The following is a 27942-nucleotide window of genomic DNA, read 5'->3' on the forward strand; positions in this document are numbered from 1 at the left end:
TTTTCATGAAAGCCCAGTGCAGTCTCATGTTTCCTTGGGGCAATGGCTCTCATCCTTTTTTTGTCATTCCACACTTTGGAGAAAATCTCCCTTGTCCCCCATAAAAAGGTTTAATCTCATGAATGTATAAATATTTAAAAAATATTGATTATGCAAAATACCAGCTGGTCCACAAGAGAGGACAGGTGTCAAGCCAAGAGACAGACTGCCATCTTTAAATCATTTATCACCTAAAAAGAATACTTAACTCATACTGAAAACATAGACAGTGCCGTGTAAAACATCAATGACTAGACATGGACAGGACACAGCAGGATGCATTTCTACACGGTCACACAGATGAAAACAATCAGGCAATCAGGGCGACATTAAACAAACACAAACCTCCAGTCTGGAACATGGACCCAGAGCATCCCACAGGGTCACATACAATACAAAAAGAGGATATTAGACATCACATTGGTTGGTATTTAAAGTAGTTATTTTTTGTCATTGTGATACACAGCACAGCCCACCCTTGGTGAGCAGTGGGTAGCCATTAAAGTCACCCAGGTTTAAGTGTGTGGGGATGCTACCTTGCTCAAGGGGAACTCAGTGGCACATTGGCTAATCAATTGAACCCTCTACCCTCTGGTTACAAGTCCGCTTCCTTACCAGCCTGACCACCACTGTATGTAGTCATGCCTGGTAGTCCTGTAAACTGCAAGCACATCTTTATTCAGCAAATGATAATTTTTCACATTTATTTAACCTAATGCAGAATTACTTGTCCTGCACATTTTTGGGTTTATTCTCATTTACCAGCCAGGAAGCGGCCCCGTAATCACAAGGTTGCTGGTTCGAATCCTGATCCGCTGAGGTGCCACTGAGCAAAGCACCGTCCCCACACACTGCTCCCCGGGAGCCTGTTGTGGCTGCCCACTGCTCACTAAGGGTGATAGGTTAAATGCAGAAGACAAATTTCACTCTGTGCACCGTGTACTGTGCTGCTGTGTATCACATGTGACAATCACGTCACTTTCACTTACTCCGCTAGTGGTACACTAGAAGACTCTGAGATTATTGTCAATATTGTAGTTATTATTCCTAATCGATGTGAGTTGACTGCATAAAATTGTCTCCTATTTTGATTTTTAAAAATTCTTTAATGTATTTGCAACAAAAAAGGTTGTAAATGTTTAATTGTATGAAATGTGAATGTGGTCCCTGTGACCCTGTGATGTCCCCACAGCAGCACCTCACCCAGTTATTGGTCCCATGACCATCTGTTTTTTGTTCTCTTTATTGTAAATATATATCCACTTTTTCCTGCAGAAAACCAATCCACTACCATGAGTGGAAATGTACAGGTGTGTAGGATGCCCATGATGTGACTGAGTATTTTCAAACGGCAGCTTAAGATTTTCCTCTTTAAACAATACTTAGGCTAACTTGTAACTGTCTTATAGTCTGACTTATGCCAGAAAAACTGTAACTGAGCAAATAAATTTATTTGCATTCATAGCCGGGGTCCAGAACTGATTACTTTATTGACGGTAACATGAAAGCACATTGTAAGTCGCTCTGGATAAGGGCGTCTGCCAAATGTAAATGTAAAATGTAAATGAATAAATTTACACATGTTCAAAAACCAGGACAACCCTAAATACCCAGCCAGACACAATTTCCAGGTCTCAAAAAGAGGACATGTCCAGGGAAAAGAGGACGTCTGGTCTAAGTCAGTGCTAAGTCAGAAGAAGGGGGGGTGCTTTTTTTTGACCTGAGTAAAGTTATCAGTGACATCTGTATTCGAAATATTTTCTCTTACTCATTAAACAAAACTCTATAAAGCTCCACTTTATACAAAGTTATTAATGTACACACCCACACAAGTTTTTCAATTGCTGAAGTCGATAAATTGTAAAAAAAAAAAAAAAAAAAAAAAAAAAAACTTGTTGGTACGCAATGTTTCAAAAGAACAGTTCCAAATGGAAAGACAGGTAGGAACCAGAAAATAATTGCCCTAAGCAATGCATTACACTCCTTTTAAAACACTGAAACACTTGCCACAGGAAAGACTTGTCTGAAATGGTTCAGACAATGGTTTCTTGGTTCACATCATTGTTTGATTGACACGACACACACTCTCAGTCCATCGTACCGACGCTTTCCACTTCGATTCACTGCTCGTTTCCACCCGTAGTCCACCGTACTATGCTGCATGTTCCCGGACACCACAATATGGTGAGTCAACTGCGCCCTGTCTATTACAAGCACTGTGATGACATCATTTTGTTACTGAACACCGTGTATCCCCCACATCTGCAGTCTGTGTGTGTGTGTGTATGTGTGTGTGTGTGGGGACGTTGAGGAAGGGAGCAGCAGCAGTTAGCAAACAGCAGCTGTGTGCCTTGGTTTCCCTCTGAAATGCTGGAGGCTTTGATTTCTTCTCCATATCACAGCTGCTTTTGTTTGCTGAAAAGCCGCGAAAGTCTCCTCATAGTACACATGCTGCTGAGGGCATTGATTCCTGTCACGTCTTGGGGCTGAAGAGGAAATGAGGCGCAGAAACTGGGCAACAGGAAAACAAGGATTTATTATAAACACAAAGAAAAAGGCGCAAGGGCCAAAAACAGAGAAACAAGGGATGAGCAAAAATGACAGCAGCAACAAAACAAAACAGGTGAGGTGTCCACAAAAATGTGGAATTTAAGGAGCAGCTTGGATTGATCTGGTGCAGCAGCTCCTGGGCGTTACAATTCCTTTGATTTTTGGGGTGGGGTTCATTACACTTCTTATGAATTCTAACTGAGTGTTTAAAAGAATACCTGTAGGGGAAAATTCTACTTGATTGATGCTGTGACATTTTCGACCCTCATTAATCATCACTAGGGCCAAATAAACCTTAATGGAAAATAATGTATACTGAGGATTGTTTTGTGAAATCAAATAATATTTGCACCCTTCCATCCAGCATGAGTGCATCTCCATCCATGTGGGCCCAGACAAATGCCCAGTGACAAGACGATTGGTGGAGGTGATGACTCCTTCAATGCCTTCTGGAGCAGGAAAGCCCATCTTCATAGCCGTGTTTGCGGACATGTTATGGGTTGGTCATAATTGTTCCTCTGGTCTATCAGTGTCCTTCCTGTTTTTTTTATTAAATGAACAAACACTTTTTGTCAGTCCTTTCAAATTCAAATTCAAATTCAAATTTTATTTGTCACATACACAGTCATACACGGTATGATGTGCAGTGAAATGCTTTCTGCAACTGCTACAGACCACAGTATTGCAAATGTTGCAAGTAAACAGTGAACCAATATGCAAATATTGCAAACATAACCAAGTATTACACTTTTACGTCTTTAACATAAAATATGTGTAACTGGTAGGGTGAAGGTGTGCAAATGAGTTACAGTTTTTTTACAATGTTTAAGGAAGAAGAAAGAGCCATAAAAGCCATAAAAGAAAGAGCAGTAAGGGCAAAGTGATTATGTGCAAAGTGGTTTTGTGCAAAGTTTTGTGCAAAAGAGTCCGGAGTGATTAGAGGTGAAGTGCATGAGTTCTATGTACTCTTGATGTTGAGAGCTTGGACAGCCTGCGGGAAGAAGCTCCTCCTCATTCTCTCTGTGTTGGACTTCAGGGAGCGAAAGCGCTTCCCTGATCGCAGCAGAGAGAAGAGTCCATTGTTGGGGTGGGTGAGGTCCTTCACTATCTTCCTGGCCCTGGTGCAGCACCGTTTGCTGTAGATAGATTGAAGGTCAGGGAGCTTGGTACGGATGATTCGTTCGGCTGATCGAACCACCCTCTGTAGGGCTCGCCTGTCCTTCATGGTGCTGTTCCCGAACCAGGTTGAGATATTTCCCGTCAGGATGCTCTCTATGGTGCAGGAGTAGAAGTTCCTGAGCACCTTGGAGGGCAGTCTGAAGTCTCTCAGGCGTCTGAGGTGGTAGAGACGCTGCCGGGCCTTTTTCACCACGGTGTTGATGTGACAGGACCATGACAGGTCCTGCGTGATGTTAACACCGAGGTAACGGAAGCTGTCCACTCCCGCCACTGGGCTCCTGTTGATAACAGGGGTCTGGTAGGTCCTCTCCTGCTTTGTACTGAAGTCCACTATTAACTCCTTTGTCTTGCTGACGTTCAGGTGGAGATTGTTCCTCTGGCACCAGTTCGCCAGATTTCCAACCTCCTCATCGTTGTCAGAGATCAGGCCCACCACGACAGTGTCGTCAGCAAACTTGATGATGGTGGTGGAGTTAGTAGTGGCTGTACAGTCATGGGTGTACAGGGAGTACAGCAGGGGGCTCAAAACACAGCCCTGGGGGGCTCCAGTGCTGAGAGTGATGGAGGCTGAGACATGTCCACCCATCCTTACTGCCTGTGGTCTCCCAGTTAGGAAGTTGGAGATCCACTGACAGAGAGATGAGGTGCTCCAGCTTGGTGGTGAGTGTGGAGGGGATTATTGTGTTAAATGCTGAACTGTAGTCAATGAAGAGCATTTTAACATAATTTCCCTTCCGAGTGTCCAGGTGGGTGAGTGCAGTATGGAGGAGATGTGATATGGCGTCATCCGTGGACTGGTTGGGACGGTATGCAAACTGTAGTGGGTCGAGTGTATCTGGTAGTGAAGAAATGATGAAGTCTCTGACCAGCTGTTCAAAGATCTTCATCACTACTGAGGTGAGGGCTACAGGGCGGTAGTCGTTGAGGGAGGCAGGATGGGTTTTCTTGGGGACCGGAACAATGATGGACTCCTTGAAGCATGTGGGGATCACCGACTGAGATAGAGAGAGGTTGAATATCTCTGTAAACACAGGTGCTAGCTGGTCCGCGCAGGCTCTGAGGATTCTCCCCGAGATGCCGTCTGGTCCTGCTGCCTTCCTGGTGTTCACTCTTCTGAAGGCTCTCCTCACGTCATGCTCGGTGATGACGAACGCATTCTCGGTGCTGGCAGTGTCCTCCCGTCTGCAGCTGTTGGAGCCGCTAGCTGTAGCATCGCTAGCGTCTTTAGCTGCAGCCTCGAAGCGAGCATAGAACGTATTTAGCTCGTCTGCCAGAGACACGTCCGCGTTCGTCGTACCGGATGTTGGTGCTTTATAGTCCGTTATTGTCCGTAGTCCCCGCCACAGGCTCCTAGAGTCACTCTGTTCGAGTTGTGACTCCAGTTTCTTCCCGTAGCGCTGCTTCGCCTCCTTCACTGCTTTCCTTTCAGTAAATTACTATTTCTGCAGGTGAGATGCGCACTGGTATCTACCTATGACATCTGACATAAGAACCTTAACATTGATCTTCCTTCATGCATTCATTGTAACATACTCATCAGTCATATTATGTCCTCCATCACTGCTTGCTTACTATTTGATGGTGCCCTGAATGAAGAGTGATCCATGCCACGGCAAGTAAATGCGGCCTGCTGTACCATGGTGATGTGGTCCCAAAAGACGTCAATGTAACCATCGCTACCATCAAGACCAAGCACACCGTTCAGTTTGTGGACTGGTGCCCCACTGATTTCAAAGTTTCTGGCCCACTTGGCCAGAAGGCTGAGTGCATGCTGAGCAACACCACAGCTATTGCTGAGACTTGGGTCAGGCTGGATCACAAGTTTGGTCTGATGTACACCAAAATAAGTACAGTAAATGTGGTGTTGCCTGCATCATAGAAAGCATGGTCAAGATCTTGCAAACTACAACTTATTTGAAGTCTGCATCAAGTATAAAAGCATTTAATGTTTGGCAAAGTATGCCACCTTCTGGAGAAGAAAGGAGCTTTTACACAATAATAGTGGTTCACATCCATACAGTGGAAGGTAGAGGTATCTTGACAACTCCTGAAATCAACAAACCAAGACATACTGTATATATTTATTTTATTAATATTGTTATCGTTTTGGTATAAAATGCTCTTCAGCAAATTCCTATGTTTAAAATGTAATCAGTGCTGGCACATTGTTGTGATTATGCAATTTTGTTTTTCTGCACTACAGCATCCATAAGTTAAAAAAGCATGTTTTTATAAAAAATGAATACACACAACCTTTTGGTTTATAGCAAGGTCTATATGGATTGCACAGCAGAATGATTAAACTCCAAAGCACATGATGCATTCTTAAAAAAAAAAGAAAGGTTCACTAGGTCACATTGGTTCATGGGGTCACATTGGCCAGATCCCATCTGATCATACCCCTCTGTGCATCAGAGTACGGCTTTCCCCTGGCATGCGACCACTCAGCAGACTCCAGACCAGCCCAGGGAAGGACGTCCACCCAGGGCTACCAGACTGACTGGTGGGAATGTCCTCTGTCAGAGGCCTATAGCCTTTCAGGCGCCTGGGGAAGAAAATTATGATTATTTAATGGATTAGGTTTTTTATGGGGTTTATTGCCTTGTCAGATGACTTTATCCATTATGCAGAGATATTATTCACATAACTCAGATAACTAAAATATCAAATGCAGTTTTTTAAGTTACGCAAGCATTTTAGTCAGATAAGAAGATTTCTGAAGTGTCCAGTAATTTTGTGGTTTCACTCACTGATAGGTGAATGCAACGGTCCCCACTGCCGATGCCACAATGAGCACGCCCAGCACCATAGAGATGGTGCCCGTGGAGGAGAATTTGGAGCCTGCACATAAAGGGATGATAGTTTGGTATCAGACAATTATAGAATGGCATTTTCAGCAATCGAAACTTGCAGCTTTCCACACGTACTGGCTTTCACGCTAACTCTTGTGCTGGTGACCGCCAGGCTGACATCATTGGTCATGGACACGTTGACGCAGAAAATTCCCGAGTCGTTGAAGTACTGACGGAGCACCAGCTGGCAGTCTGGAGACACTGGCACAGAGTTGCATATGGTCTTGACCGGCATGACGCAGTCTGCGTCTGAGACTATTGTGCACACCTCGGTGGGCAAGCTGAGGAATGAAGAAGTTAGATTCATGCACGTTTTTAAAATTGCACAAAATTGCACACAGGTGCATGTAAACCACACCTTCCACGACAGGTAATGGTGAAGTCCACAACATTGTCCTCCGGCTCGGTCATCAGCACAGCATTGGCCACCTGCACGATCTCTACGCTCTCTATTCCCTCTGTGGGTGAGGAACAAGAGGTCATTCTCAGAGCAGGGGCTCAGTAAACGGAGCAATGAACCACAAAGAAGGGAAAACCCACCGACAATGTTAATCTTGATGGAGTAGGAGCCGTAGCGATAGATCACGCAGTCGTCCATGTCCCTCACGTGCCGCTTGGCCACCACAACAGCAACTGGGGCTGGGTTAGTGGCCGGTGCTGATCACAAATGGACGGTGGTGTTCACCAGTGGCAACTAAAGAGCTCAGTAATCTAGATATCTAGAGAGGTTTCATATTCTGTCCTACCTGAAGTGGCATCGACCACTGTTGAGGAAGCATGCCTACCATTATCTTCTCTGGTAGAACTGACCAACATAGTAGTAGCAGAATCTGCAAGGCCAGTGACCCATTCGGCTGGACTCAGTGTCATGAGCTCGTCCTCGGCTTCATCTCCACCACCGGAAGCATCCGAGGGTGAAGTAGTCATGCTGACGACCATAGTGCGTTGGGTTGGGACCAGTGTGGAGAAGACAACTTTGGCTGATTGTAGTGGCTCTTGACCTGGGCTCCCTGCAAAACAGCTATCAGTGATTTTGCTTTATCTAAGTGTGTAAGTGTGTTTAATGCAAGATTGATTTGCCAATGACTTCTGAGTGTCCGACCTGTGCTCATCTGCTGAACTGGTGGGTGGGGGGGCCGGGAAGTGACAGTGACCCCGGTGGGTGAGTCACTGGGTGTGGCACATGCAGGGTCGGGGATGGCAGCCTGCACCACCACTTGAGGTCTGAAGTCCCCGGCTTGTGTGTAAGTGTGTGTGACTGTCGGATCTCTGGAGATCACCGTGCCACTGTGGTCACCAAAGTCCCAGTTGAATGTGACGTCGGAGGTGCTGAGGTACTGACTGGGATCATGCAGGGTGACGGTGAAGGCCACGGCTCGGTTTTGCACAAAACTTTTATCTACCACGTTGATGTCGTTCACCTGAGAAAGAGTAACCTCAAAGGGAATTTGATCTAAAGGTGCCAAGGGGAGTATGAGTGGTATGATTAGCACAAAATATGAATAACAGTCATTTTTGTATAGTTTTTATTCCTATTTGTTCACATTTTTACTAGTTTCTGATCCAGACCTGTGATGCAGAACTGTGTGGATGCATATCCCATAGGGATGAACTTGTCCTTTTTGCGATAGTGGTAGATGACCACATCCATGGCGTAGGATCCCAGAGGTATACCATCAGTGCCGATGGTCAGAGAAGATGAAGGGCCATCAGACACCTGCCAGTACTGACCTTTGTTGCACATTAAACGTATTTAGCTACATTAGCATGTACTGCTATCGGCATTGGTTCATTGGTGTGTGATACATAGAATTATCAATAATAATTTCAGTTTGAGATTTGATTCACATACCCCATGCCTTCCACACAAACACAAAGGGAGGTTTTTTGTCGCCGTCCTTTCCCAGCGTGGAGCCATCAGGAAATACCATGTCCCAGTCCTCTGATGGCTGCTGAGGATAAATTGGCTCACCTTCACGATGCTGTGTACCTGCAATAAAATCGGATTTTCTTTAATCATTGATATATTTTACTTTGGGGTAGTGGTCTGACATGACTGCTCACCATTTTCAGAGAAGGTCTTGGCCCACACAACCTGTCCATCTGGCAAAACCTTTTGGGTTTCTGGGAAATGAATGTCGATGGTGAAGGTAATCTTGGCTCCAGTCAAGGTTGGAGCGTCATTACTTACAGAAAACTTTGCCTGGCCTCCTGATAATCAAACAGCAAAAGGAGTGCTTATTATATAATGCATATAACAGAAATATATATATAAAATATATATTTGTGTCAGTTCACCTATCCAGCTGTTTTTGAACCGAGCATCCCCATCTCTCCACACTGGGTACATTTTTGTGTTCCAGAAACGATAACGTATAAACCTGGGTTGAAGGTCTACTCTTTCAACTTGTCCTTTATAATTAACAAAACAACAAGAAAATAGAGAATGTTCATTTACAGTTCATTTAAATTAGGGCAGGACATGAAGGATTATTGTCCCCGCATCATTGTTTCGCAGCATTTGGATTCAGGGCTGGTCAGATGAGAGACCCGTCCGGCTCTGCCCTCTGAACGAACACAATGCCTATTTGTTGTCTGCCGTATGGTCCTGATGCCATGGTGGGCAAACTTCACATTCGAGGGCGCGTAAGAGCTTTACCACCCGCTCAATCCCACCCATGTGAGGATCAACTGACCATGTGACCCCCCTCCACACTCCTGTCCTGCAGAGGCTGTGGCATTTCCATTCAAGCGGCGCCCAGGAAGAGATTTTAACACATTTCACTGTGAGCAGCCGCAACAGTAAACTGGATTATAAACAGTTTGACCTCATAAACACTTTATAGTGCTTTCGGTGATGTTCCAATATTTTTCCAATATACAAAGAAAATTAACATTGCATGGTTATTAACATATTGCATTGCATTTTTGTGCAAGCATTGATGAACACTTGCAGGCTGCCTAACAGTCGGGATATTTTATTTCTGAAAGTCAGAAACTCCAGTTTATTAGTAAAAAAGCATGTATTTATTTTTCTACTAAAATAAAAAGTGATTGCCAGGCTGCACCTCAGGATATCACCTGGCAGAATGTTCAGACTAAATCAGATTTACTGGGTGTAATAAATCAATTTCACAAATATGTAGCTCAGCTCACAAAATGGTATTAAAAAGTCGATCTCAATTTCATAAATACAGTGCCAGATGTATACTCACTTGCCAAAGCTGTGACAAACACTGCCAGTATCAAGGCTACTGAAAAGTTCTTCATGGCATGCGTCCTGATCGTGCATGCGGGTGAATAAAAAAAATCTCCTCTTTTGTGAAAATGTAGCACTGTGGCACACGGTCTTTTATATATGGTATCATTCTCTGACCTCACCAGCTTCAGATATCTGGCCCCTCCCACTGCTTAAGCCCTCAGGGCCAACTTCAGCACAGAGCACTTACATAAAAGCAATCTGTCAGCTCAATATATTAAACCTTTAGCAAAAAAAAGAGGCTCTAGGATCTAAAAAAAATAAACCTAAAAAATCTAGACACAATTTTATGCTTGTATTACATTCTACAAGATCAAATTCATTGGGGCAGTGGTGGCCTAGCATTCACGGGTCTATAAGGAAACGGACCTGTAATCAGAAGGTTATCAAGGTGGCACTGAGGTGCCACTGAGCAAAGCACCGTCCCCACACACTTCTCCCCGGGCGCCTGTCATGGCTGCCCACTGCTCACCAAGGGTGATGGTTAAATGCAGACGGCAACTTTCGAGTGTGTCACCGTGTGATGTCCTGCAGTCACAATGACAATCACTTCACTTTCATTAAAAATGGTAATGTGACACAACAGGGACATTGTTGGCACAACTGCCTCTTGATGCTTAGACTACAGGTGATTATCATTTTGATCATTCATTTTGTTTAAGGGGTCAGCGAGTATAAGCAGCTTAAGATGACTGAATAACTGCATGGATGATGTTTGGTCTACATATAAGAACACATGAATCGACTTTTGTTCAGGGAGAAAGATTTGCAGTTCAACATCATGTGACTTATGGGACTTAAGATACAAAAAGAAATCCAACTGATATCTAGGCATACACTCCCTGGTTTAGTTATTAGAAACATGTTAAATGTTAAAACACATTAATGTGATTGTGAGCAGTCATGGTACGTGTTTTACCAAAGGAATGTCACAGTAACTGTACAGTCTTGGGTGCTGGACTCCTCTCCATAAATGCAAATGTCTGCAAAATAAAGTAAAGTAAAGTAAAGTAAATGTAAATATCATCTGGTTAGCAGTGGTCCTTTGGCCAGATTGTGCATACCAGCAGATACTCTGCAGTCTGTAAGAGTGTGTTTATATCCAAGGTGGGCTTCATATTGTGGGCAAAAGCACGATTCCTTACTGCTGTACTAGGTTCCATTTATAGTCCTGCCAATGTATATATATATCTATATGTACATGGCAGGGGGCAAAAGTTTTAGGCAGTAGTGCAACTAATTAAATGTTTGTAATTAAGACCTGGGGGTTGGTCTGAATCGAATTCTGCAATAAACGGTTGAGGTGAATCATTATTTGATCTATGTTTGAGAGAGGATTTCTTTTTTACAATAACAAAATTGCTTATTACAATAACATCCGACAATGCACAGGGTGAATTTGTCATATGGAAGTTGATCAATAATTTTGAATGAGCTTTTTCACGTCACATGCAGCGCGAGTGTGGGGTTTGGTGTAATTCTCATCTGGATTAATTCCAGCTCTCCCGTATCAATAAAACAATAAGTCACACAATATGGCTGGAAGAAAAATGCCCGGAATGTAAAGTTAATCAGGATTACTATGGCACTTGTGACTCCACCATTCGGATTTGGTCCAATATCCTCCCAATAGTTTAATCACAGTTTCAGAATTATTATTGTCTGATGACGTTCAAACTATATAGGAACCACATCAAAGATGGTCCTGCATGATGCCAAATTTTTATAGTATTGTTATAATAGTCTTGATGTGACCAAGTGGCTTGGTTGAGCATGTTGCTCTGTAGATGCTGCTACTACTCTGAAAGGCAGTGGCATCACTTTGGTCATGTGGCTTCAGGGACATGACCAGGGACAGCTTCATGAGGAAAGCTGTTACCCCTGACTCTGCTGAATCAGGTTCTGACTACGTGTTTGAAGCCATGTTGGACTGACACTTTAAATGCCATTTTCACAGAAGCATGAGTTCCTCCTGTGTTCTCCCTGCTCTAGGTCAAATTTAGCCCTGTTACGTATCAGCTGATGACCTGTGTGTTTGTCTTTTACCTTATTTTCCTTCAGATAGGGATAGAGTTTATAAATCTGAGTGACTATAGAAGTGTCAAATAAAACCAAAACTGGATAAAAAAAAATGCACAACTGAGCTGTGTGAGAAGATATTCTGTTTTGAGGAGTGCCACCCCCACCCCATGAGGGGCTGTAAACAAGGTGTCGGGAGGAGATGATGTGGTCAAACTGACAAAACCATCACATGAACACTTCATGCGTGGTGCTGAAGTTCTTTTTTATTCAAATGAGGTTGTTGGACTGAGGTTTCTGTTTAAATTTTGATGATGAAGTCATCGCATGGTGAGTACATTGCATTATGTAATATAATATATATATAAAGGCTGGCGCTCTTTATCTTGTTTTACACATCATATATTGTTTAAAAAAGGAAAAACATGTAAGCAATGCTACATTAGCACTTATAATGTCTTTGTGTGACTTCATATGATTTGTCATTGATAAATTTGTGCTGTTAATTTATTAAAAGTGTAACAAATTAATCACAAGTTATTTTTGGTGTAATGATTAAATCCTACTACACATGACGAGTTTATGCCGACCACTGCTGTTTGTGGTCAAACTGAAATATCAACACATGAAGGCTCCATGCATGGTTCTGAACTTCTGTCTTCCTCTGTTGAATGAAGCTGTAAGACCGGGGATAATATAATATAATATAATATAATATAATATAATATAATATAATATAGTGGGAAAAGAAAATGTTGCTTTGGTCTCACAAGGGTTTCTTTTGAGTTCACTGATTTTTGGCACCTGATCTATCTGGTTTGGTGTTGATTGTGTCAAATAAAAATTCATAAACCAGCCAAAGAAATTAGTTAATCGATTTTGAAAAAAAAAAAAAAAAAACATTGAAAGCTACCACTTCCTTGTACCCCCAGTGCTGGTCCTATCTTGAGGGTGTGACAGTTAGGGGTTGTCTGGTGTCTCCACACAGCTCCTCTCTTCTACTCCTTCTGCGTCTCTGTCTGCTGCTGCTCGCCAGTTCGTCCTCAGTGCAGGTCAACAGGTGAGGCGTGTGTATTCTTTTTATTTTATTGTTATATGTGTGTTCTTTCTGTTATGGAGATATTCTAGTTGTTACCAGGGTTGCATGTTTTAAGTGACGATAAACAGGACTTCAGCATTAATGAGTGAAACCCTGTTTTCCATCCATTAACAAATCTATTTCATCAACATCAATGTAAAATGTCTACTTTTAGATGGATAGTTGGGGGGATGGTACCTTGCTCGAGGTGGCACCTTGACGGTTCAAGAATTGAACCCACAACATTCCTTACCCGCTAGGCCACCAATGCCAGCTGTCACTGCTGGGTCTGTATCTGCGGTCATATGCAGGCCATGCGACCCTGAACAGGAAAGCATGATGTAAACCCTAATGTAACCACAACAATGAAGCAGAAGAGCGTTACATGTCTTATCAGATGAGCACACATGCGTAATACAGTAGTATTGTGACACATGATCTGGAGGATCTACAGGTCTGCTGTTTATATATTCATAATGAATTTGTTCTAAAAGTTGGGACATGGAGTTTGCTGCATGCAGTTTGCTGCTCATCATTGGGATGTTTGCCTTCATTGCTTTAACATGTAGATAAAAATTGTATTGGGCCCTTTCAGAGTGACGTGAAATAACATGAAAAAATTGCAGAACCTGTTGGCGTGGACAGCGCAAGCTGCTGACGAAAGATAAACGCTATCAGCCACACCCTACTTCAGGGGTCGCACGCCCTGCAGCTTCCACTTTTACTTGGACAAGATATGAATCCCCACAAGAGTTCAAACTAATGCTAATATTGCCTTTCAATATGATCCTACTGGAAGCATAATATTAAAAAATGATAACGTGTTATTGTGAGTGGTATAAAGATCACAATACATACGTCCAGAGGTCATGGCATTTCCAAAACAGTGCCCATAGACTTTAGTTATGGTAATGAAGATGAGTTGGTTTGTCTATATGGTCATGAATAGTTTAAAACACATTAAGTACAGGCGCTTAGACATTAGCATGCAGCATGCTGATCCATTTTTAGATTTAGATCTTGCTGGTCTCCAGAAGTTCAGAACATTTATCAGAACATGTCTTTCTTCCCCAGTCGGCTCTGCTCAACGATGTCTGCCTTTCTGCACCACTGCCCTTTCCTGAAATCTGCCCCACGGCCCTTCATGAGGAGAGCCGGGCCGGTGCTGCTGTCACTGGCTGACCGCTGCCCCATCATCACCCGCCAGGTCAGCGCTGTGGCTTCGTCTACCAGGACACCCGGTGACAACCCAGAGAAAGGTCAGAGTCAGTTATTTAATATCTTTTGTCATAAACCTAACATTACCTGGCACTCCAGGCCAGGTTTCCCTGGTGTCCTGTGTCTTTCGTGTGCTTAAAGGTCCCCTATTATGATTTTTTTTTTTTAGTCCTATAGTCCTAGAACTATATCTGAAGTCTCTTTCTGCTTTAAATGCAAATGCGGAGGAGAGAGGCAGGAAGAGGACGAGAGGGGCTCACTTGTATATATGTTCCTATATGTTTCTAGTCCACATGCACGCATTTTCTCTGACGCTCCGTTTTGTCTTCTAAATTAATTGTGATTTTTTTATTGGTAAAATATGTGTTTCATTAACTAGATAAATTAAAGTAAATCAAGGCTATCGATCTATCTATGTTTCTATGTATGTATGTATCTATCTATCTATCTATGCATTAACGGTTCATTTAATACACGGGTTAAATGTTAGAAATTAATTGAAGCGATTGATTATGAAGGTTATCATTTATTAAGATGTTCTGTGGGATCCAAATTTGCTTAATTAGAACAATTAGACGCACAGAAGAGTCAGTGGCATCTGAATGTTAATCAGTATCGCTGATGTTGTTCAGGTCTCCTGCCAGCGAAGGTGGACCCCAAGCGCTCCATGTCCCAGACAGCTACACAGGTGGCTGTGTCCATTGCAAAAGGATGCCCATTTGTGTCCTCACAGATTGGGCTGGTGAAGGCAAGGCCAGAGGTACAAGAAGACGTCCAACGCTCGGGCAAAAAAGGTGAAAATTGAGGGCAATCAAAAAAATGTGGTTCGTAATGGTTTTGTAATTAGTAAAATGTACTGTTATTGCAATCTCTTATTTCAAATCCCAATGTGCCACTGAGGTGCCACTGAGCAAAGCACCGTCCCCACACACTGCTCCCCAGGCGCCTGTCATGGCTGCCCACTGCTCACAAAGGGTGATGGTTAAAAGCAGAGGACACTTTTCACTGTGTCACCGTGTGCAGTGCTGCAGTGTATCACAATCACTTTCTCTCTTTCATTTTCTATTTTGCATATTGGGATTTTCATTATCCTGGAAACCACATCCAGAGAAATTGATAATAGTGTGGGCAGCAGGAAGGTCGATAGCAGAATGCTGATAAGCCATTCGGCTGCAGAAAGGATATTGAATTGCGGGACATCAGAGATACAGACAACGATTGCAGTGTGTGGTGTGCTCCTCTGTCTGGATATTATGAAACTTTTTTGTAGAGTTGAATGAAATACAGGAGCTCCATACACACAGGCACTGATACATACCACTTCAAGAAATTGTCTTGAACATGAACTTGTCTTCACCAGAAATGGTCTTCACCAACAACAACTATGCAATTTGCTTATGAACAATAAATTGATTAACAACAGACTTTAGTGTCACAAGACACTAAGAAGTTTTCTCACGTTTCACAGGCATGCTGAGCTCTGTCTTGAGCAATCTGAAAAGCTCAGTGCTGCAGGAGGTCCAGAGTCAGACCCCAGAGGTGTCTCATCATCTCCAAGATAACATGGGTGAGCTCATGCTTTGACGTGAGTAGGTCCCTGATATGACGCGTGCAGCCCCTCCTGTAGATGTCTTCTTACTATGCAACTCAGACACATTATTTTGGCGCTAAAAAGCATGCAGAATTACTTCTGTGATTACTATGTGAACTGTATGCATTTCTCTCTTTTTGCGGTGAATCGCAGTGGGACCCAGCTTCAAATATGACTCCTTTTTCGACGGGAAGATCACAGAGAAGAAGAGTGACCACACGTACCGCGTTTTTAAGACGGTGAACCGACACGCTGACGTTTTCCCCTTTGCTGACAACTACTCGGTGGCGGGGCGGCAGATGGGGCAGGTGTCCGTCTGGTGCAGCAATGACTACCTGGGCATGAGCCGCCACCCCAGGGTTCTTGAAGCTATACAGTATGTTTATGCTGTTCTCGGTACCGTGTACACTGCATTCTTTTAATCTCACATTATTAGGAGTAATGGACTCGTAGCTCTTCCACAAAATGTGAAATAGAATGTAAATAAATGCATGCTTTTTTATGTAATATTGCCCTGTTACTTGATGTGATTTATGTTCACTAATTACATTTTAAAGCACTGCATAGCAAAATAAGCACATAGTAGGAGGATTAGCAATCTTTTGATGTCTATCCTGAGTGACGTGATGTGCTCTGCTCTTAGGGATGCTCTAGAGAAACATGGTGCAGGGGCTGGGGGTACCAGGAACATCTCTGGTACCAGCAATTATCACGTCTTACTTGAGAAGGAGATAGCCCTCCTGCATCAAAAAGGAGGAGCGCTGGTCTTCTCTTCCTGCTTTGTGGCCAATGACTCCACCCTCTTCACGCTCGCTAAGATGCTTCCAGGTACAAAGGAACAAATAGCATGTCACTAAATGTCATCTACAAAACAAAGAGTGAAAAGTGGTTGGGACATAAATTTGCAAGGGATTCCGAGGGTCCAACTAGAAAATTAAAGGCAATTTGATTGAAATCAATGCTACAAAATGTTGTTAAGGTATCAGCAACATAAATAAATGATGCCCTAACTATAGTTTACCCTCCTGCTTACAAAAAAGTGAACATATGTAAGTTTCTGTAGAATGATTTAAAAAATAATTAACTTAAACAAGCCAATGAAATAATTTATGCAATTGTCGTGAACATAAATGCTTTGGCCAGTCAGCAGTTAGCTGCCACTCCTGTGCTCTATGCAAGGCAGATAGGTCCACTCTACATTTACATTTACATTATTTATCAGATGTCCTTATCCAGAGTGACTTACAATCAGTATTTACAAGGACAGTCCCCCCCTGGAGCAATTTAGGATTAAGTGTCTTGCTCAGGGACACAATGGTAGTAAGTGGGGTTTGAACCTGGGTCTTCTGGTTCATAGTGTTTGTGTGTGTATGTGTATGTGTGTGTGCCACTAGTCTACTTCAACTCTCATGAATTGCAATGAAATGATTTCCTTAATTAGGCTGAAGTCAAGTGATAATTAAGAGCGTGTGAGCTGTTGTTATTCTTTCCAGGATGTGAGATATATTCAGACATGGGCAACCATGCATCCATGATCCAAGGCATTCGCAATAGTGGAGCCAAGCGCTTCATCTTTCGACACAATGACCCACATCATCTGGAGGAGCTTCTGAAACATTCAGACCGCAAAACACCCAAAATTGTGGCATTTGAGACAGTTCACTCTATGGATGGTAGGCCATCTTCTTTGGTCCAGTTTAAACTTCAGACTGGTCAGAGAAATCATCAGTGAAAAACTAACTTTGTGTCATTCTCAGGTGAAATCTGCCCTTTAGAGGAGCTGTGCGATGTGGCCCATCGCTATGGTGCACTGACGTTTGTGGATGAGGTCCATGCTGTAGGGCTGTATGGAGCCCATGGTGCAGGAGTTGGGGAGAGAGACGGGGTGATGAACAAGATCGATATTGTCTCAGGAACTCTGGGTTAGTCCTTAACTCACTTAATAAATATTCTAACAATGGTTTCGACATGCCAGATTCAGCTAAGTCTTTATTATTACAGAACAGGGCTGCATTTGCATTAACAATGACTCCTAGTGGATATGAATGTTGTCTGTGGTTTTATCTGTATTGTTTTAATGCCAATGTCAGATCATCAAAGGCACATGGTTAATAAAAAAATTTGTAAAAGAAGCATCTCAAATAAATGATTTTAGACAATTGATTTTAACATTATTAGGCTACCTATGCATAAATTTAACCTTTGTATATACATAAAAAATGTATGTATGTGTGTGTGTGTATGTGTGTGTGTGTGTGTGTGTATACACATACACACACACACACAGCTGAGCTTTAGTGAATTTGCACATGAAGAGTTAGAATTACGTCAGGCCTTATCATAGAGCACAAGCTGGCCTACTTGAATGAGTTATCTTCATTCATGCTCTCACACCCTGTTTTGATGCACACAGAATGTATCAGAAGAAATTCTGTGTTCTAAAAGAAGACCAGCATGGTCTAAATGCATTAATATAACATTTATTGCCAAGATCATACATAGATGGAATTAATAATATACATAGTTTCCTATGTTTTATGAGTCATGTGATGTTTTCTGCAGGTAAAGCATATGGCTGCGTAGGAGGCTACATCGCCAGTACCGCTGCCCTGGTGGATACGGTGCGCTCCTACGCGGCAGGCTTCATCTTCACCACCTCCCTGCCCCCCATGGTGCTAGCGGGCGCTCTGGAATCAGTCCGAGTTCTCCGCAGTGAGGAGGGGCAGCTGCTACGCCGTGCCCATCAGAGGAATGTGAAACACATGAGGCAGCTGCTGCTGGATGCCGGTCTGCCTGTTATCAACTGCCCCAGCCACATCATCCCCATAAGGGTACGATTTTTATTAGTCTGTGTGGAAGCAGATATTATTCACAGAGATTTCTTTTCAGAGATGCTTATTTTGCACACTCATTTGTACAGGTTGGCAATGCGGAAAAGAACTCCAAAGTCTGTGACATTCTGCTGGAGCATCACAACATCTACGTGCAGGCCATAAACTATCCAACTGTGGCCCGTGGCGAGGAGCTGCTCCGCTTGGCACCTACTCCCTTCCATGACCCAACCATGATGGACTATTTCGCTGGTTAGTCACCAAGCCCATCATAGTCCTGACATTATTTTGTGTCTGCACTCAGGCACAGAACGTCTATGTGCATGGATGTTAAAAGGTTGTTTCCTTTTTGCTTGACAGAAAAATTGGTGGAGGTGTGGCAGGAAGTGGGGCTTCCACTGAACGGGGCCGCTACTGCCTCTTGCAACTTTTGTGATCGGCCTCTACACTTTGACCTGATGAGTGAATGGGAGAAGTCATACTTTGGCAACATGGAACCGCTGTACATCACTGTCAATGCGTAATTAAAAAGCTAAGGTCAAGCAATAAACTCATATGCAGTAGCTAATTTTTCCTAAATATTCTCAGGTTGCAGCTGCAGGATATACTGAATAAATGCCCTGAAATGCAAAGAAGTATATATGGAACTTGATTGTGTGTTAATTTTGCATTATTGTACAATATATATTAAACCTGCACATGGTCACTTTTCATATTGACAGATGAAAGCATTCTGATTGTTATCGATAAACGTATTTGTGGTCTTCCATTCCTATCTTCAATATATTGCATCTTAAAAATACTTTTGCAGTTATTATTATTACTGGTGTAATTTTATCTTTCATGTGGATAAACACATATATTTTTGATATCTGAGTTCACAGAAAAATGTATTGTCCAAGGAACTGGCCATGGTCCAATGTACCTCAATACATTTTTAATCTTGCTGTCATGACAATCATATTTAAATGGAAAGAAACAGAGTTTTGTTTGAATTCTAACACACAAGACAGCGACATTCAGCAGTGATAAAAACGATACAATCAAATGATGGACGTCACTCTCCTTAACTGTTGAGCATTAAGGTTATTTTACTGATAGAAGAATGTTTAACGCACACACACACACACAAACTCACACACACACACACACACACACACACACAAACTGGCCTCAGTAAGAAGTCTTGTCAACATTTAATCCACAGGAAACCTCAGAGGTCAAATTATTGTCCTGCATCCTGCCCAAAGACAAAGTTTTTAAACTTACATTTTTTACATGTTTCATTAATCAGTACACCTTATACTTTATTGGAAAATGCACTAACATCACAATAGTTATTTTTGCAAACCGGACAGATTTTATTCAGTCATTTACTGAATCGATTCATTTTTGTTTTATGATTAGAGAGTCATGGTTTCGAAAGTGGATCATTAAAAAAAGTATAAAACAAGCACACTACAATATCCCTGGGCTACGCATACAGCTTAAAAAAAAAAAACCAATAAAAAGACAAACATTTTGGCCAAGAAAATAACTTGTCCTGAGACACTAAAGAGGCGTACTCCTCTACAAAGTGTTATCCGGTGGCCTTACACAGCCTGACCTTTAACTCCGTGTAAAATTTGCTGAGCAGCACCACCGAGGGGAAGCTGCTGGTGCAGCAGGAGTGCTGGTTCGCCACACCAAAACCAGTGCAAGCTATTGTTAATAAACCACATGTAGCTGCGGTTCAACATAGGCCTGTGCTCATCAACAACTCTCAAGTCTAAGATCAGTTCTTACGCTACGGAATTGTGGTAATACTGTGCTGTCCTCTTCAATGCTGTGTGCATTAGAATCTATGCTGGTATTCAGAGAAGTAAAAGCAATGTGTGGGCATCGGTCATTTCTTTCCAATTTTCTCATCTATGAGCAATAAAAACTGGAAGTAATTATCAGAAAATTCGACATAAAAAATTGGTAGCTTAGAGCAAACTGCAACCCCACATTTCCAATTTGCCAAAACAGATCAACAGTTCTTTGTAAAAAAAGGAAGGCATTACCTGTATAAAGTCCTGACTGTGTTGTTTCAACCCATCATTTAAGTGCAAAGACAACAAGAAGAGCAACGATTCTACAATTGTACAATTCTCTAACACACTATAAGGGTTGCTCTAAACCATTTTATTCCAATCTTAAGTAATTTTATAATGCTCGTTTTCAGCCAATCGTAAATGAATCACTTTTATCCAGCCTGGTGGGATTTAATTTATGATCCACTCCCCAATTTTACCCAAGTGAAATGGTGATGGTTTTGGTCTTATAGACTCAACACATATTTCTCGTAGAAGTATGGACAATGTGTGATAGGCAATGAAGGCAATTAAAGAAAGAAGAGAATTACCTGAAATCACAGCAACAAACACTAAGACATACTCATATTTGACAAATTTGAAACATTTCAGTTACAACACCCTTCGCTCATCAGCATCCTGGATTCACACTGGTTCAATCTTTGGGGCGCCGGTCCTCAGGAACAGACATGAAGATTTTCTGACAGAAGAGGGTGAAAATTTCTGGAGAAGAAATGTCACAATTGGTTTTGGATTCACAGGCAGCACTGTGCTACTGACATCAATGTACTGTATATCAGGGCTAGATCCCTCAAAAGATTACACGCACATAGATCTTTAATATCTACCAATTCATTATTCTGGTGACCGCATTAACGGCATAAAAGATTTTCTTACCAAGGATTTTCCTCACAACGTGTGGCTTCTGCCACTTGTATCCCAGCAGGTAAAAAGGAATTCCAGTTAGGATGATGCCAGTCCCAATCAGGCACTCAAAAGGAGCAGCCCAGAATGACACAATCACCATGAAGGCACAGCCCAGCACAAAGGTGAGAGGAACGAGCACACAAATCTAGAAATGACACAGGAAAAAATTCCAAAATTCACTTCCATTGAATTTTGCAGCATCAGGAGATACAACTGCTAACAGGAGAGAAATGTATTTTGCTTTCATTTGTGAGCATGAGACGCTTCATGAATTAAATGAAACTGTGGGTGAACTCATTTCCTGGGTTGATAACATCGTTCAAATGAATGAGAAGATACAAATGTAGCAACACCAATAACAAATGTTCCTAGCAATTTTCCTTTAAATTAAGTCCAACACATTAAACAAGCTAACGGGATGCTGACCTTGATGGGTCTATGAAGCTCAGGTTTGGTCCAGCGAAGCCAGAGCATCCCAGCGATGGCCATTCCCACACACACCCATGTGAAGAAGCTGAAGAGGTTGATGACGGAGAAGATATCCTTGGAGAGGGCATACAGCATGGACAGGCAGCACTAGAAGAGAGGCAGTTCTCAAAGTCAAACATCTCCTTTTTGAAGTGAAAGTGAAGTAACTGTCATTGTGATACACAGCACATGGTGACACAACAAAATATGTCCTCTGCTTTTAACCATCATCATTGGTGAGCAGTGGGCAGCCATGACAGGCTCCCGGGGAGCAGTGTGTGGGGACGGTGCTTTGTTCGGTGGCACCTCAGTGGCACCTTGGCGGATCGGGATTCGAACCGATAACCTTCAGATTACGGGGCCGGTTCCTTAACCGCTAGGCCACCACTGCCCCATTTTTTACGTCTCTTGAAGGGTCTCTTGAAGGGTCTCTTGAAGGGTCACAACTCCTCCCTATCTCCCCGTGTGTTTCCGTTTTCTCTGATCTTCCCCTGTCTTCCTGGCCTGTCTACCCCCTATGTGATGTTATGTACGGTCGGGTTGATGGCCCGTTTTTCGCTGGTATTTGCGACTACGACATGGTGTATTACAACAGCAATAAAGGGACTTCATCATCATCGTCATCATCATTTTGCAAAGTTAGGCACAAAATTCTGTCCTCAACTCTCTCTGAACATGGCACAGTGGATTACATCTCTATAAGAGCTTATATGGTATCAGGAGAGACCAGGTCTCTGCCCCACAGCATAGACATTTATTTTCTCATGCCAAGCATCACAGTAGTTCACACCTTGCCAATTGTTATTGGTGTTGACATAGGGATGAGAGAGTCAGTAAAATCCCCAGCTAATTGAATGGAACACCGAGTGCTACTTACAGTGAAGATAAGAGATGGCACGGGGGTGAAAAGGTCAGTGTGGACCAACCCTAGTGCTGCAGGGAGCTGACCCTCACGGGCCCCAGCATAAAACAATCTGAAGAAAATCAAGGGAATTGTTAAATTCATTTTAAGGTAAACATGATTACTATTATTCAGTTAGATAATTTGTTCAAGAATTGTACCTTGCTGACGTGAACAGGCTGCCATTAACTGCACCAAAGCAGGATAAACCCACAAACACAGGGATAACCCAAGACATCACACCCAGATGGTACTCGCCAAATATCTACAGATTAGTTAGAAATTGCATAGTTTATTAGGGGGTGATTATGGGAAAACAGATTTTAAAAAAAGATCGACCAGGATCATATAAATCCTACACTCACCACAGCGACAGCTTCTGACTCCACCATCACCTGAGGTGGGATTGTGGTGAGGTAAGCCATGTTGGTCAACACATACACCACAGTCACAATGGGCATGGAGATTATGATGGACAGAGGTAGATTTCTGCAGAAGGAGAACTGAGGTGAGAACTGGGAGGATGCCGGAGGTATTTTCTTACATTTACTGACAAATGTTGTTACGTAAAAAGGTCCACAATCACAATCTTCTTATCTTATAATGATCCATACATTTTTGGTGGGACACGCAAAATGGACACATGCCCATCACGTTTTTAATCACATTCTTTGGCCAGGCCTTGTAACCACCACAAATGAAAGCTACTCGGCCCCAGAAGTGCATTCCTTCACTGGGACTGAATGTAGGTACTGAGGGTTACCTCTCTGGATTGATCATTTCTTCAGTGACATAATTCAAGTAGTTCCTGAGGACACATGCAAAGAACAGAAATCAACATTTCATATAACCTTGCTCTTCATCTTTGGATCTGAAAAGGCTAAGAGGGATCTGAGTGTTTAAGACACTCGCCAAAACACCACAAATTCACAGGTTCAAACCCCACTTACTACCACTACCAGCTCCCTGAGCACACATTGGGGTGAATGCCATGAATGTAAATGTAAATCACTCTAACACCCTCTACCTATCCAATATATTGACCAATAATTTAAATTCACAATTACAACGGTGTAGGAAAAGCTTACTACAACATGATGGATAACAAGCTTTTGGCAATTCACATTTTTTCCACATAAGCAGACATAGGCAAAATACTGCATGCACTTTAATCAAACTAATCAAAGACATGAGTAATAAAATCAGTTTCCATACCAGCCTCCATAAGCAAACAGCCCACTGTACAAAGCCAAGACAATGTTGTCCACGCCCATCTTACTTCCCTCAAACACAAGATCCGGAGACAGATAAGAAACATCTCCTGTTTTGACAAAATCGTAAGTTAGGCCTGTGACTGAGGACTAGACCACAATTTGCTGAAACATCATGTGTGTGTTTACAGTTAGTAATGAGACAGGGGTATCAGATCATATTTAGCACACTGATTTTGAGCATTCTAATTGCAATTTCGGGTATATTGTACCAATGAATGACTCATTCTAGCTACTGAGTATCACAGATGACCTGCAGCAAAGTTTCCATGACAACCTTTAATCTAGCCAAATGGAGCGTGTGCTGAAATGTTACCCAATGGCACGAGAGGCCAGATTTCATCATGCCTAAAACTGAAATTGTAAATGAAAATAAAATTACTTTGTGCAAAGTGAATAAGTCGTGTCTCCCTGAAAAGAACTGCCACATTACCTCAAGCTGGCTGACAGATACACACCTCGACCAATCTGAATGAAGCCAAATGTGATTATAATTCCCAGAGCGATGAGTTTAGATGCAGTGAAGACATCTTGGACCTTTGTGGCTGCCTTTACACTGATGCAGTTTATGAAGGTAAGCAAGGCTGTGGGAGAGAAAAGATTTAACTTTACTGTTAGAATTAATTTTTACTAATCCCCAGCATCATTTTATGCTATACTGCATTTACAAAATAATTGTACTTAGTAACACAAGAGCTTATTCTTATAACATATTATAACAGTTGTTAACACATTGGGTGTGAGGTGTTTTTCCTTAAAAGAGCTTATTTTTCTCTTGTTATGGAACTACATTTGATTTGAACTACATTTTCTTCACTTGGTGGAGTGTAATCCTGTCAGGTAGAAATTTCTAGAGACATGTTTCTTTCCATTTATGCAACATTTTTAATTGGCCTTGAGAATTCATCTGCAATCTTATTAGGATGTTCATACATATTTTAAATCAATCAAACATGCTGCACAGGACATAGTTGTGAAGAATTCTTAATAAAACTTCTTAATAAGAGACAACTGTGGGAAAAAGACTTCCCATTCACTTTCAATGGCGTGACATCTACTGTAACATACTAAATATTTAAAATTATTTGTGACAAATGCGTTAATGCCAACTTATTAAAAAAGCAGGGATAAGGAATAAGAGCATGAACTATAATAGGCATACATAAAGACCAAATCAGGGCTACTTTTCTCAATGAACAATGATGTGCCAAAAAATTGAAAACTGAAAATAGATAAATCTGACACATGGAGGGGAAAAAAACAGGGGCTAATGGTACTAATTTAGAATAGATTTCCTGATTTCACTCACCCAGAAAATGTGTGATTTTTTTATGTAAAACTTGTACGGCAACACAACCTATTTTACACGATACTCACTCAGACAGAGGCAGGCAATGATCTTTGCAGAAGCCTCTGGAACAGGGCACTCTGGGAAGAGCGGCTTTAGAAGGTACGTGGCGAACACCAGTGACACCACATACTGTGACGACGGCCGGATGATCAGCATCTCCACCCACAGTTTGAGGAAAGCAGCCAACTCCCCATAGATCTCGAGGATATAGGTATAGTCACCACCAGACTTGGTAATGGTGGTTCCCAACTCAGCGTAGCACAAAGCGCCCATGGTGGAGACCACTCCGCAGACGGTCCACACGATCAATGACAGGCCCACCGAGCCAACCTCTTTCACTACTCCAGTGGGAGACACAAAGATCCCTGAACCGATGATGGTCCCAATGATCATGGCGATTCCATTGAACAGTGTGATGCTCCTCTTCAACTCGATCTTGTCTTTTGGAGGTTCCTCTGACTGCATGGGCTGTTCCTCCTTCACATTATTCTCCTCTATGGACTCTAGTTTACAAAAAATGCAAGAATATGTTGAGAAAGTTTGAACTGATCAGAGTCCACATTAGTCGTAGAATTGGGATAAAAATACAAAGTACACTATGGGAATGTTGATGTATTTTTCCTCGAACATCCATGCCTGAGTGATCATTTGAATACCAGATTTTGGTGAAATTTCCAGTTAAGCACTGTAAAGATAAATTCATTGCTGACTACAGATAACCTGGTATGGTTGTGCAGAGCCGATCTACAGAGCATGCGGTCTAGACACCATCTGTTAATGCTAGAGATTATCTGCACAAATTTGCTCTTTTAGTTAAGTGTATTTTGATTTGTTTCATGTTCTGTTCATCCCCTCCAAGCAATCCTGCTTGTATGAATGCTACTGCTTTAAGAACAGGCACTATAGCCACACCAACACAGCTCCTTACAGACACGCTCCACACACAAAAACGGGAGGCACAGCCACGAATCAGCTCCTTATGAATTAAAGCCATTTGATAAAGGGGCACCTGCCCATCTAAAGGAGCACAACAGACTGCACCTACCCTCCATCTTCTCCTGGCCCTCGACAACCTTGTTCACGCTTTCCCGGCTGCGAGATTTCAGCTCCGCCATCCTACTTCCCCGCCTGATGCTGTATCCCAGCCGTCTGGCTCCTCCCTGTTCTGACTACACACACTCATGCAAATGCACTCATACACGCACCGACACACACGCACACAGGCAGCCTGTGCTGCCCCTCCCCCTCCTCTTTCTCTCTCCCTGTCTCTCATTGTGAGGTAGGAAGGATGCTCCCACTCATGGCCACCATGCTGTTGGCAAGCACTTTGCTTTTAGCAAAATAAATGCATACAGGATAAAGCATATAGCACAATGTCACAGATTAACAGACGGTCCGGAGGTTGTGCTGTTGTGCTGTAGGTATTAAATAGGTCTAATCTCTACATTGAAATGTGTAAGCGTGTGTATGGATCAGGGATACGGATGCTCCCTCTGGTGGACAAGGTCGACATGGCTTTCTAAAGAGGATTTGGAAATTGTTCACAAAATGTCATCACTGTAAATACGGACATTGAGACACATAACACATTTAAAGGTTTATTGGAACCAAGAGCAACATTTATCCACCCAGCCCACAGTCCACAGGTTTTCTGTAGGATTAGGGTCAGAGCTCTCACTAGGCCATTCCAGGACATGAGATCCCTTTAATAAACCCCATTAACTGTTTAGGCTGGTGTCTGTCAGATTACTTTAATGTTGAAAGGTAAAATCCGTTGCTAACCTCCTTTTACTGGTGTAGAAAGCTGTACGTACAGTACAGGCCAAACGTTTGGACACACCTTCTCATTCGATGTGTTTCCATGACCATTTACATTGGTAGATTCTCACTGAAGGTATCAAAACAATGAATGAACACATATGGAGACCACAGTCCACAGTCACCGGACCTGAACCCAGTCGAGATGGTTTGGGGTGAACTGGACCGCAGAATGAAGTCAAAGGGGCCAACAAGTGCTAAACACCTCTGGGAACTCCTTCAAGACTGTTGGAGAACCATTTCAGGTGACGACCTCTTAAAGCTCATCGAGAGAATGCCAAGAGTGTGCAAAGCAGTAATCAGAGCAAAGAAACTAGAATATAAAACATGTTTTCCATTATTTCATCTTTTTTTGTTAACTACATAACTCCACATGTGTCCATTTATAGTTTCGATGCCTTCAGTGAGAATCTACCAACGTAAATGGTCATGAAAGTAAAGAAAACACATCTGTCCAAGGTGTTTCCAAACTTTTGGCCTGTACTATATTTACAGCGTATCGTACCGCATTTCTTCCAGCTGAAGGACAGCAGGTTCTTAATGGCAATTCTTTCCACACACATCATTTCTAGCTGCACCACTGCACCTCTAGAACAGTCCTATCATCAGACCACAACATTATTAGTGATATCTAATGCTATATTTCAAAGATGTCCACAGTCCAAAAGATTGGAACTTAAGGATGCACAACGAATGTGACATAGTTACTTATAACTATTAAGTATAAGTAATATACTTAATAGTTTGCTGTGTTT

The 27942-nt window shown here is 42.4% G+C and overlaps 3 protein-coding genes across 4 annotated transcripts; 1 reads left to right on the forward strand and 2 right to left on the reverse strand.

Moving 5' to 3' along the window:
- Positions 1-5837: 5837 nt before the first annotated feature.
- pmelb (premelanosome protein b) lies at positions 5838-9955 on the reverse strand. The gene is made up of 12 exons (XM_028993889.1): positions 9836-9955; positions 8919-9032; positions 8685-8831; positions 8473-8610; positions 8190-8351; positions 7723-8073; positions 7367-7630; positions 7161-7277; positions 6979-7078; positions 6696-6901; positions 6519-6609; positions 5838-6313 (listed from the first exon to the last, which is right to left on the reverse strand). Exons 1-12 carry the CDS (start codon positions 9888-9890, stop codon positions 6163-6165), a joined length of 1896 nt encoding a protein of 631 aa, XP_028849722.1. The 5' UTR covers positions 9891-9955; the 3' UTR covers positions 5838-6162.
- Positions 9956-12088: 2133 nt separating this feature from the next.
- Positions 12089-19418, forward strand: alas2 (aminolevulinate, delta-, synthase 2). Of its 2 annotated transcripts, none has more exons than XM_028993175.1 (12): positions 12089-12228; positions 12831-12958; positions 14051-14235; positions 14827-14988; positions 15663-15761; positions 15939-16161; positions 16429-16613; positions 17279-17458; positions 17543-17707; positions 18348-18616; positions 18706-18868; positions 18977-19418. In XM_028993175.1, the coding sequence occupies exons 1-12, from the start codon at positions 12226-12228 to the stop codon at positions 19138-19140; spliced, it is 1926 nt and encodes a 641-aa protein (XP_028849008.1). In that variant the 5' UTR covers positions 12089-12225; the 3' UTR covers positions 19141-19418. The 2 variants fall into 2 exon arrangements, with proteins under 2 accessions (XP_028849008.1, XP_028849009.1); XM_028993176.1 differs by having other exon boundaries at positions 12125-12228; positions 12887-12958.
- A 128-nt stretch (positions 19419-19546) lies between these two features.
- Positions 19547-26609, reverse strand: LOC114797907 (large neutral amino acids transporter small subunit 1-like). The gene is made up of 11 exons (XM_028993177.1): positions 26415-26609; positions 25396-25872; positions 24477-24602; positions 23963-24068; positions 23511-23555; positions 23113-23236; positions 22909-23012; positions 22724-22820; positions 21805-21954; positions 21349-21523; positions 19547-21174 (listed from the first exon to the last, which is right to left on the reverse strand). The coding sequence occupies exons 1-11, from the start codon at positions 26482-26484 to the stop codon at positions 21107-21109; spliced, it is 1542 nt and encodes a 513-aa protein (XP_028849010.1). The 5' UTR covers positions 26485-26609; the 3' UTR covers positions 19547-21106.
- Between the last annotated feature and the right edge of the window lie 1333 nt (positions 26610-27942).

The sequence above is a fragment of the Denticeps clupeoides genome, chromosome 10, assembly GCF_900700375.1.
Source record: "Denticeps clupeoides chromosome 10, fDenClu1.1, whole genome shotgun sequence".
Lineage (NCBI taxonomy): Eukaryota > Metazoa > Chordata > Actinopteri > Clupeiformes > Denticipitidae > Denticeps > Denticeps clupeoides.

Coding starts and splice junctions, on each gene's coding strand:
- pmelb (XM_028993889.1), bottom strand. CDS start 9,890: ATGAAGAACTTTTCAGTAGCCTTGATACTGGCAGTGTTTGTCACAGCT. Junction 8,074..8,189: donor CACACAGTTCTGCATCACAG/GTCTGGATCAGA, acceptor TGGCACCTTTAG/ATCAAATTCCCTTTGAGGTT. Junction 7,278..7,366: donor AGTGGTCGATGCCACTTCAG/GTAGGACAGAAT, acceptor ATTTGTGATCAG/CACCGGCCACTAACCCAGCC.
- LOC114797907 (XM_028993177.1), bottom strand. CDS start 26,484: ATGGCGGAGCTGAAATCTCGCAGCCGGGAAAGCGTGAACAAGGTTGTC. Junction 24,603..25,395: donor CATTGCCTGCCTCTGTCTGA/GTGAGTATCGTG, acceptor TCTCTCCCACAG/CCTTGCTTACCTTCATAAAC. Junction 21,955..22,723: donor TGCCATCTCTTATCTTCACT/GTAAGTAGCACT, acceptor CCTCTCTTCTAG/TGCTGCCTGTCCATGCTGTA.
- alas2 (XM_028993175.1), top strand. Junction 16,614..17,278: donor GCTCGCTAAGATGCTTCCAG/GTACAAAGGAAC, acceptor TATTCTTTCCAG/GATGTGAGATATATTCAGAC. Junction 17,459..17,542: donor GACAGTTCACTCTATGGATG/GTAGGCCATCTT, acceptor TGTCATTCTCAG/GTGAAATCTGCCCTTTAGAG.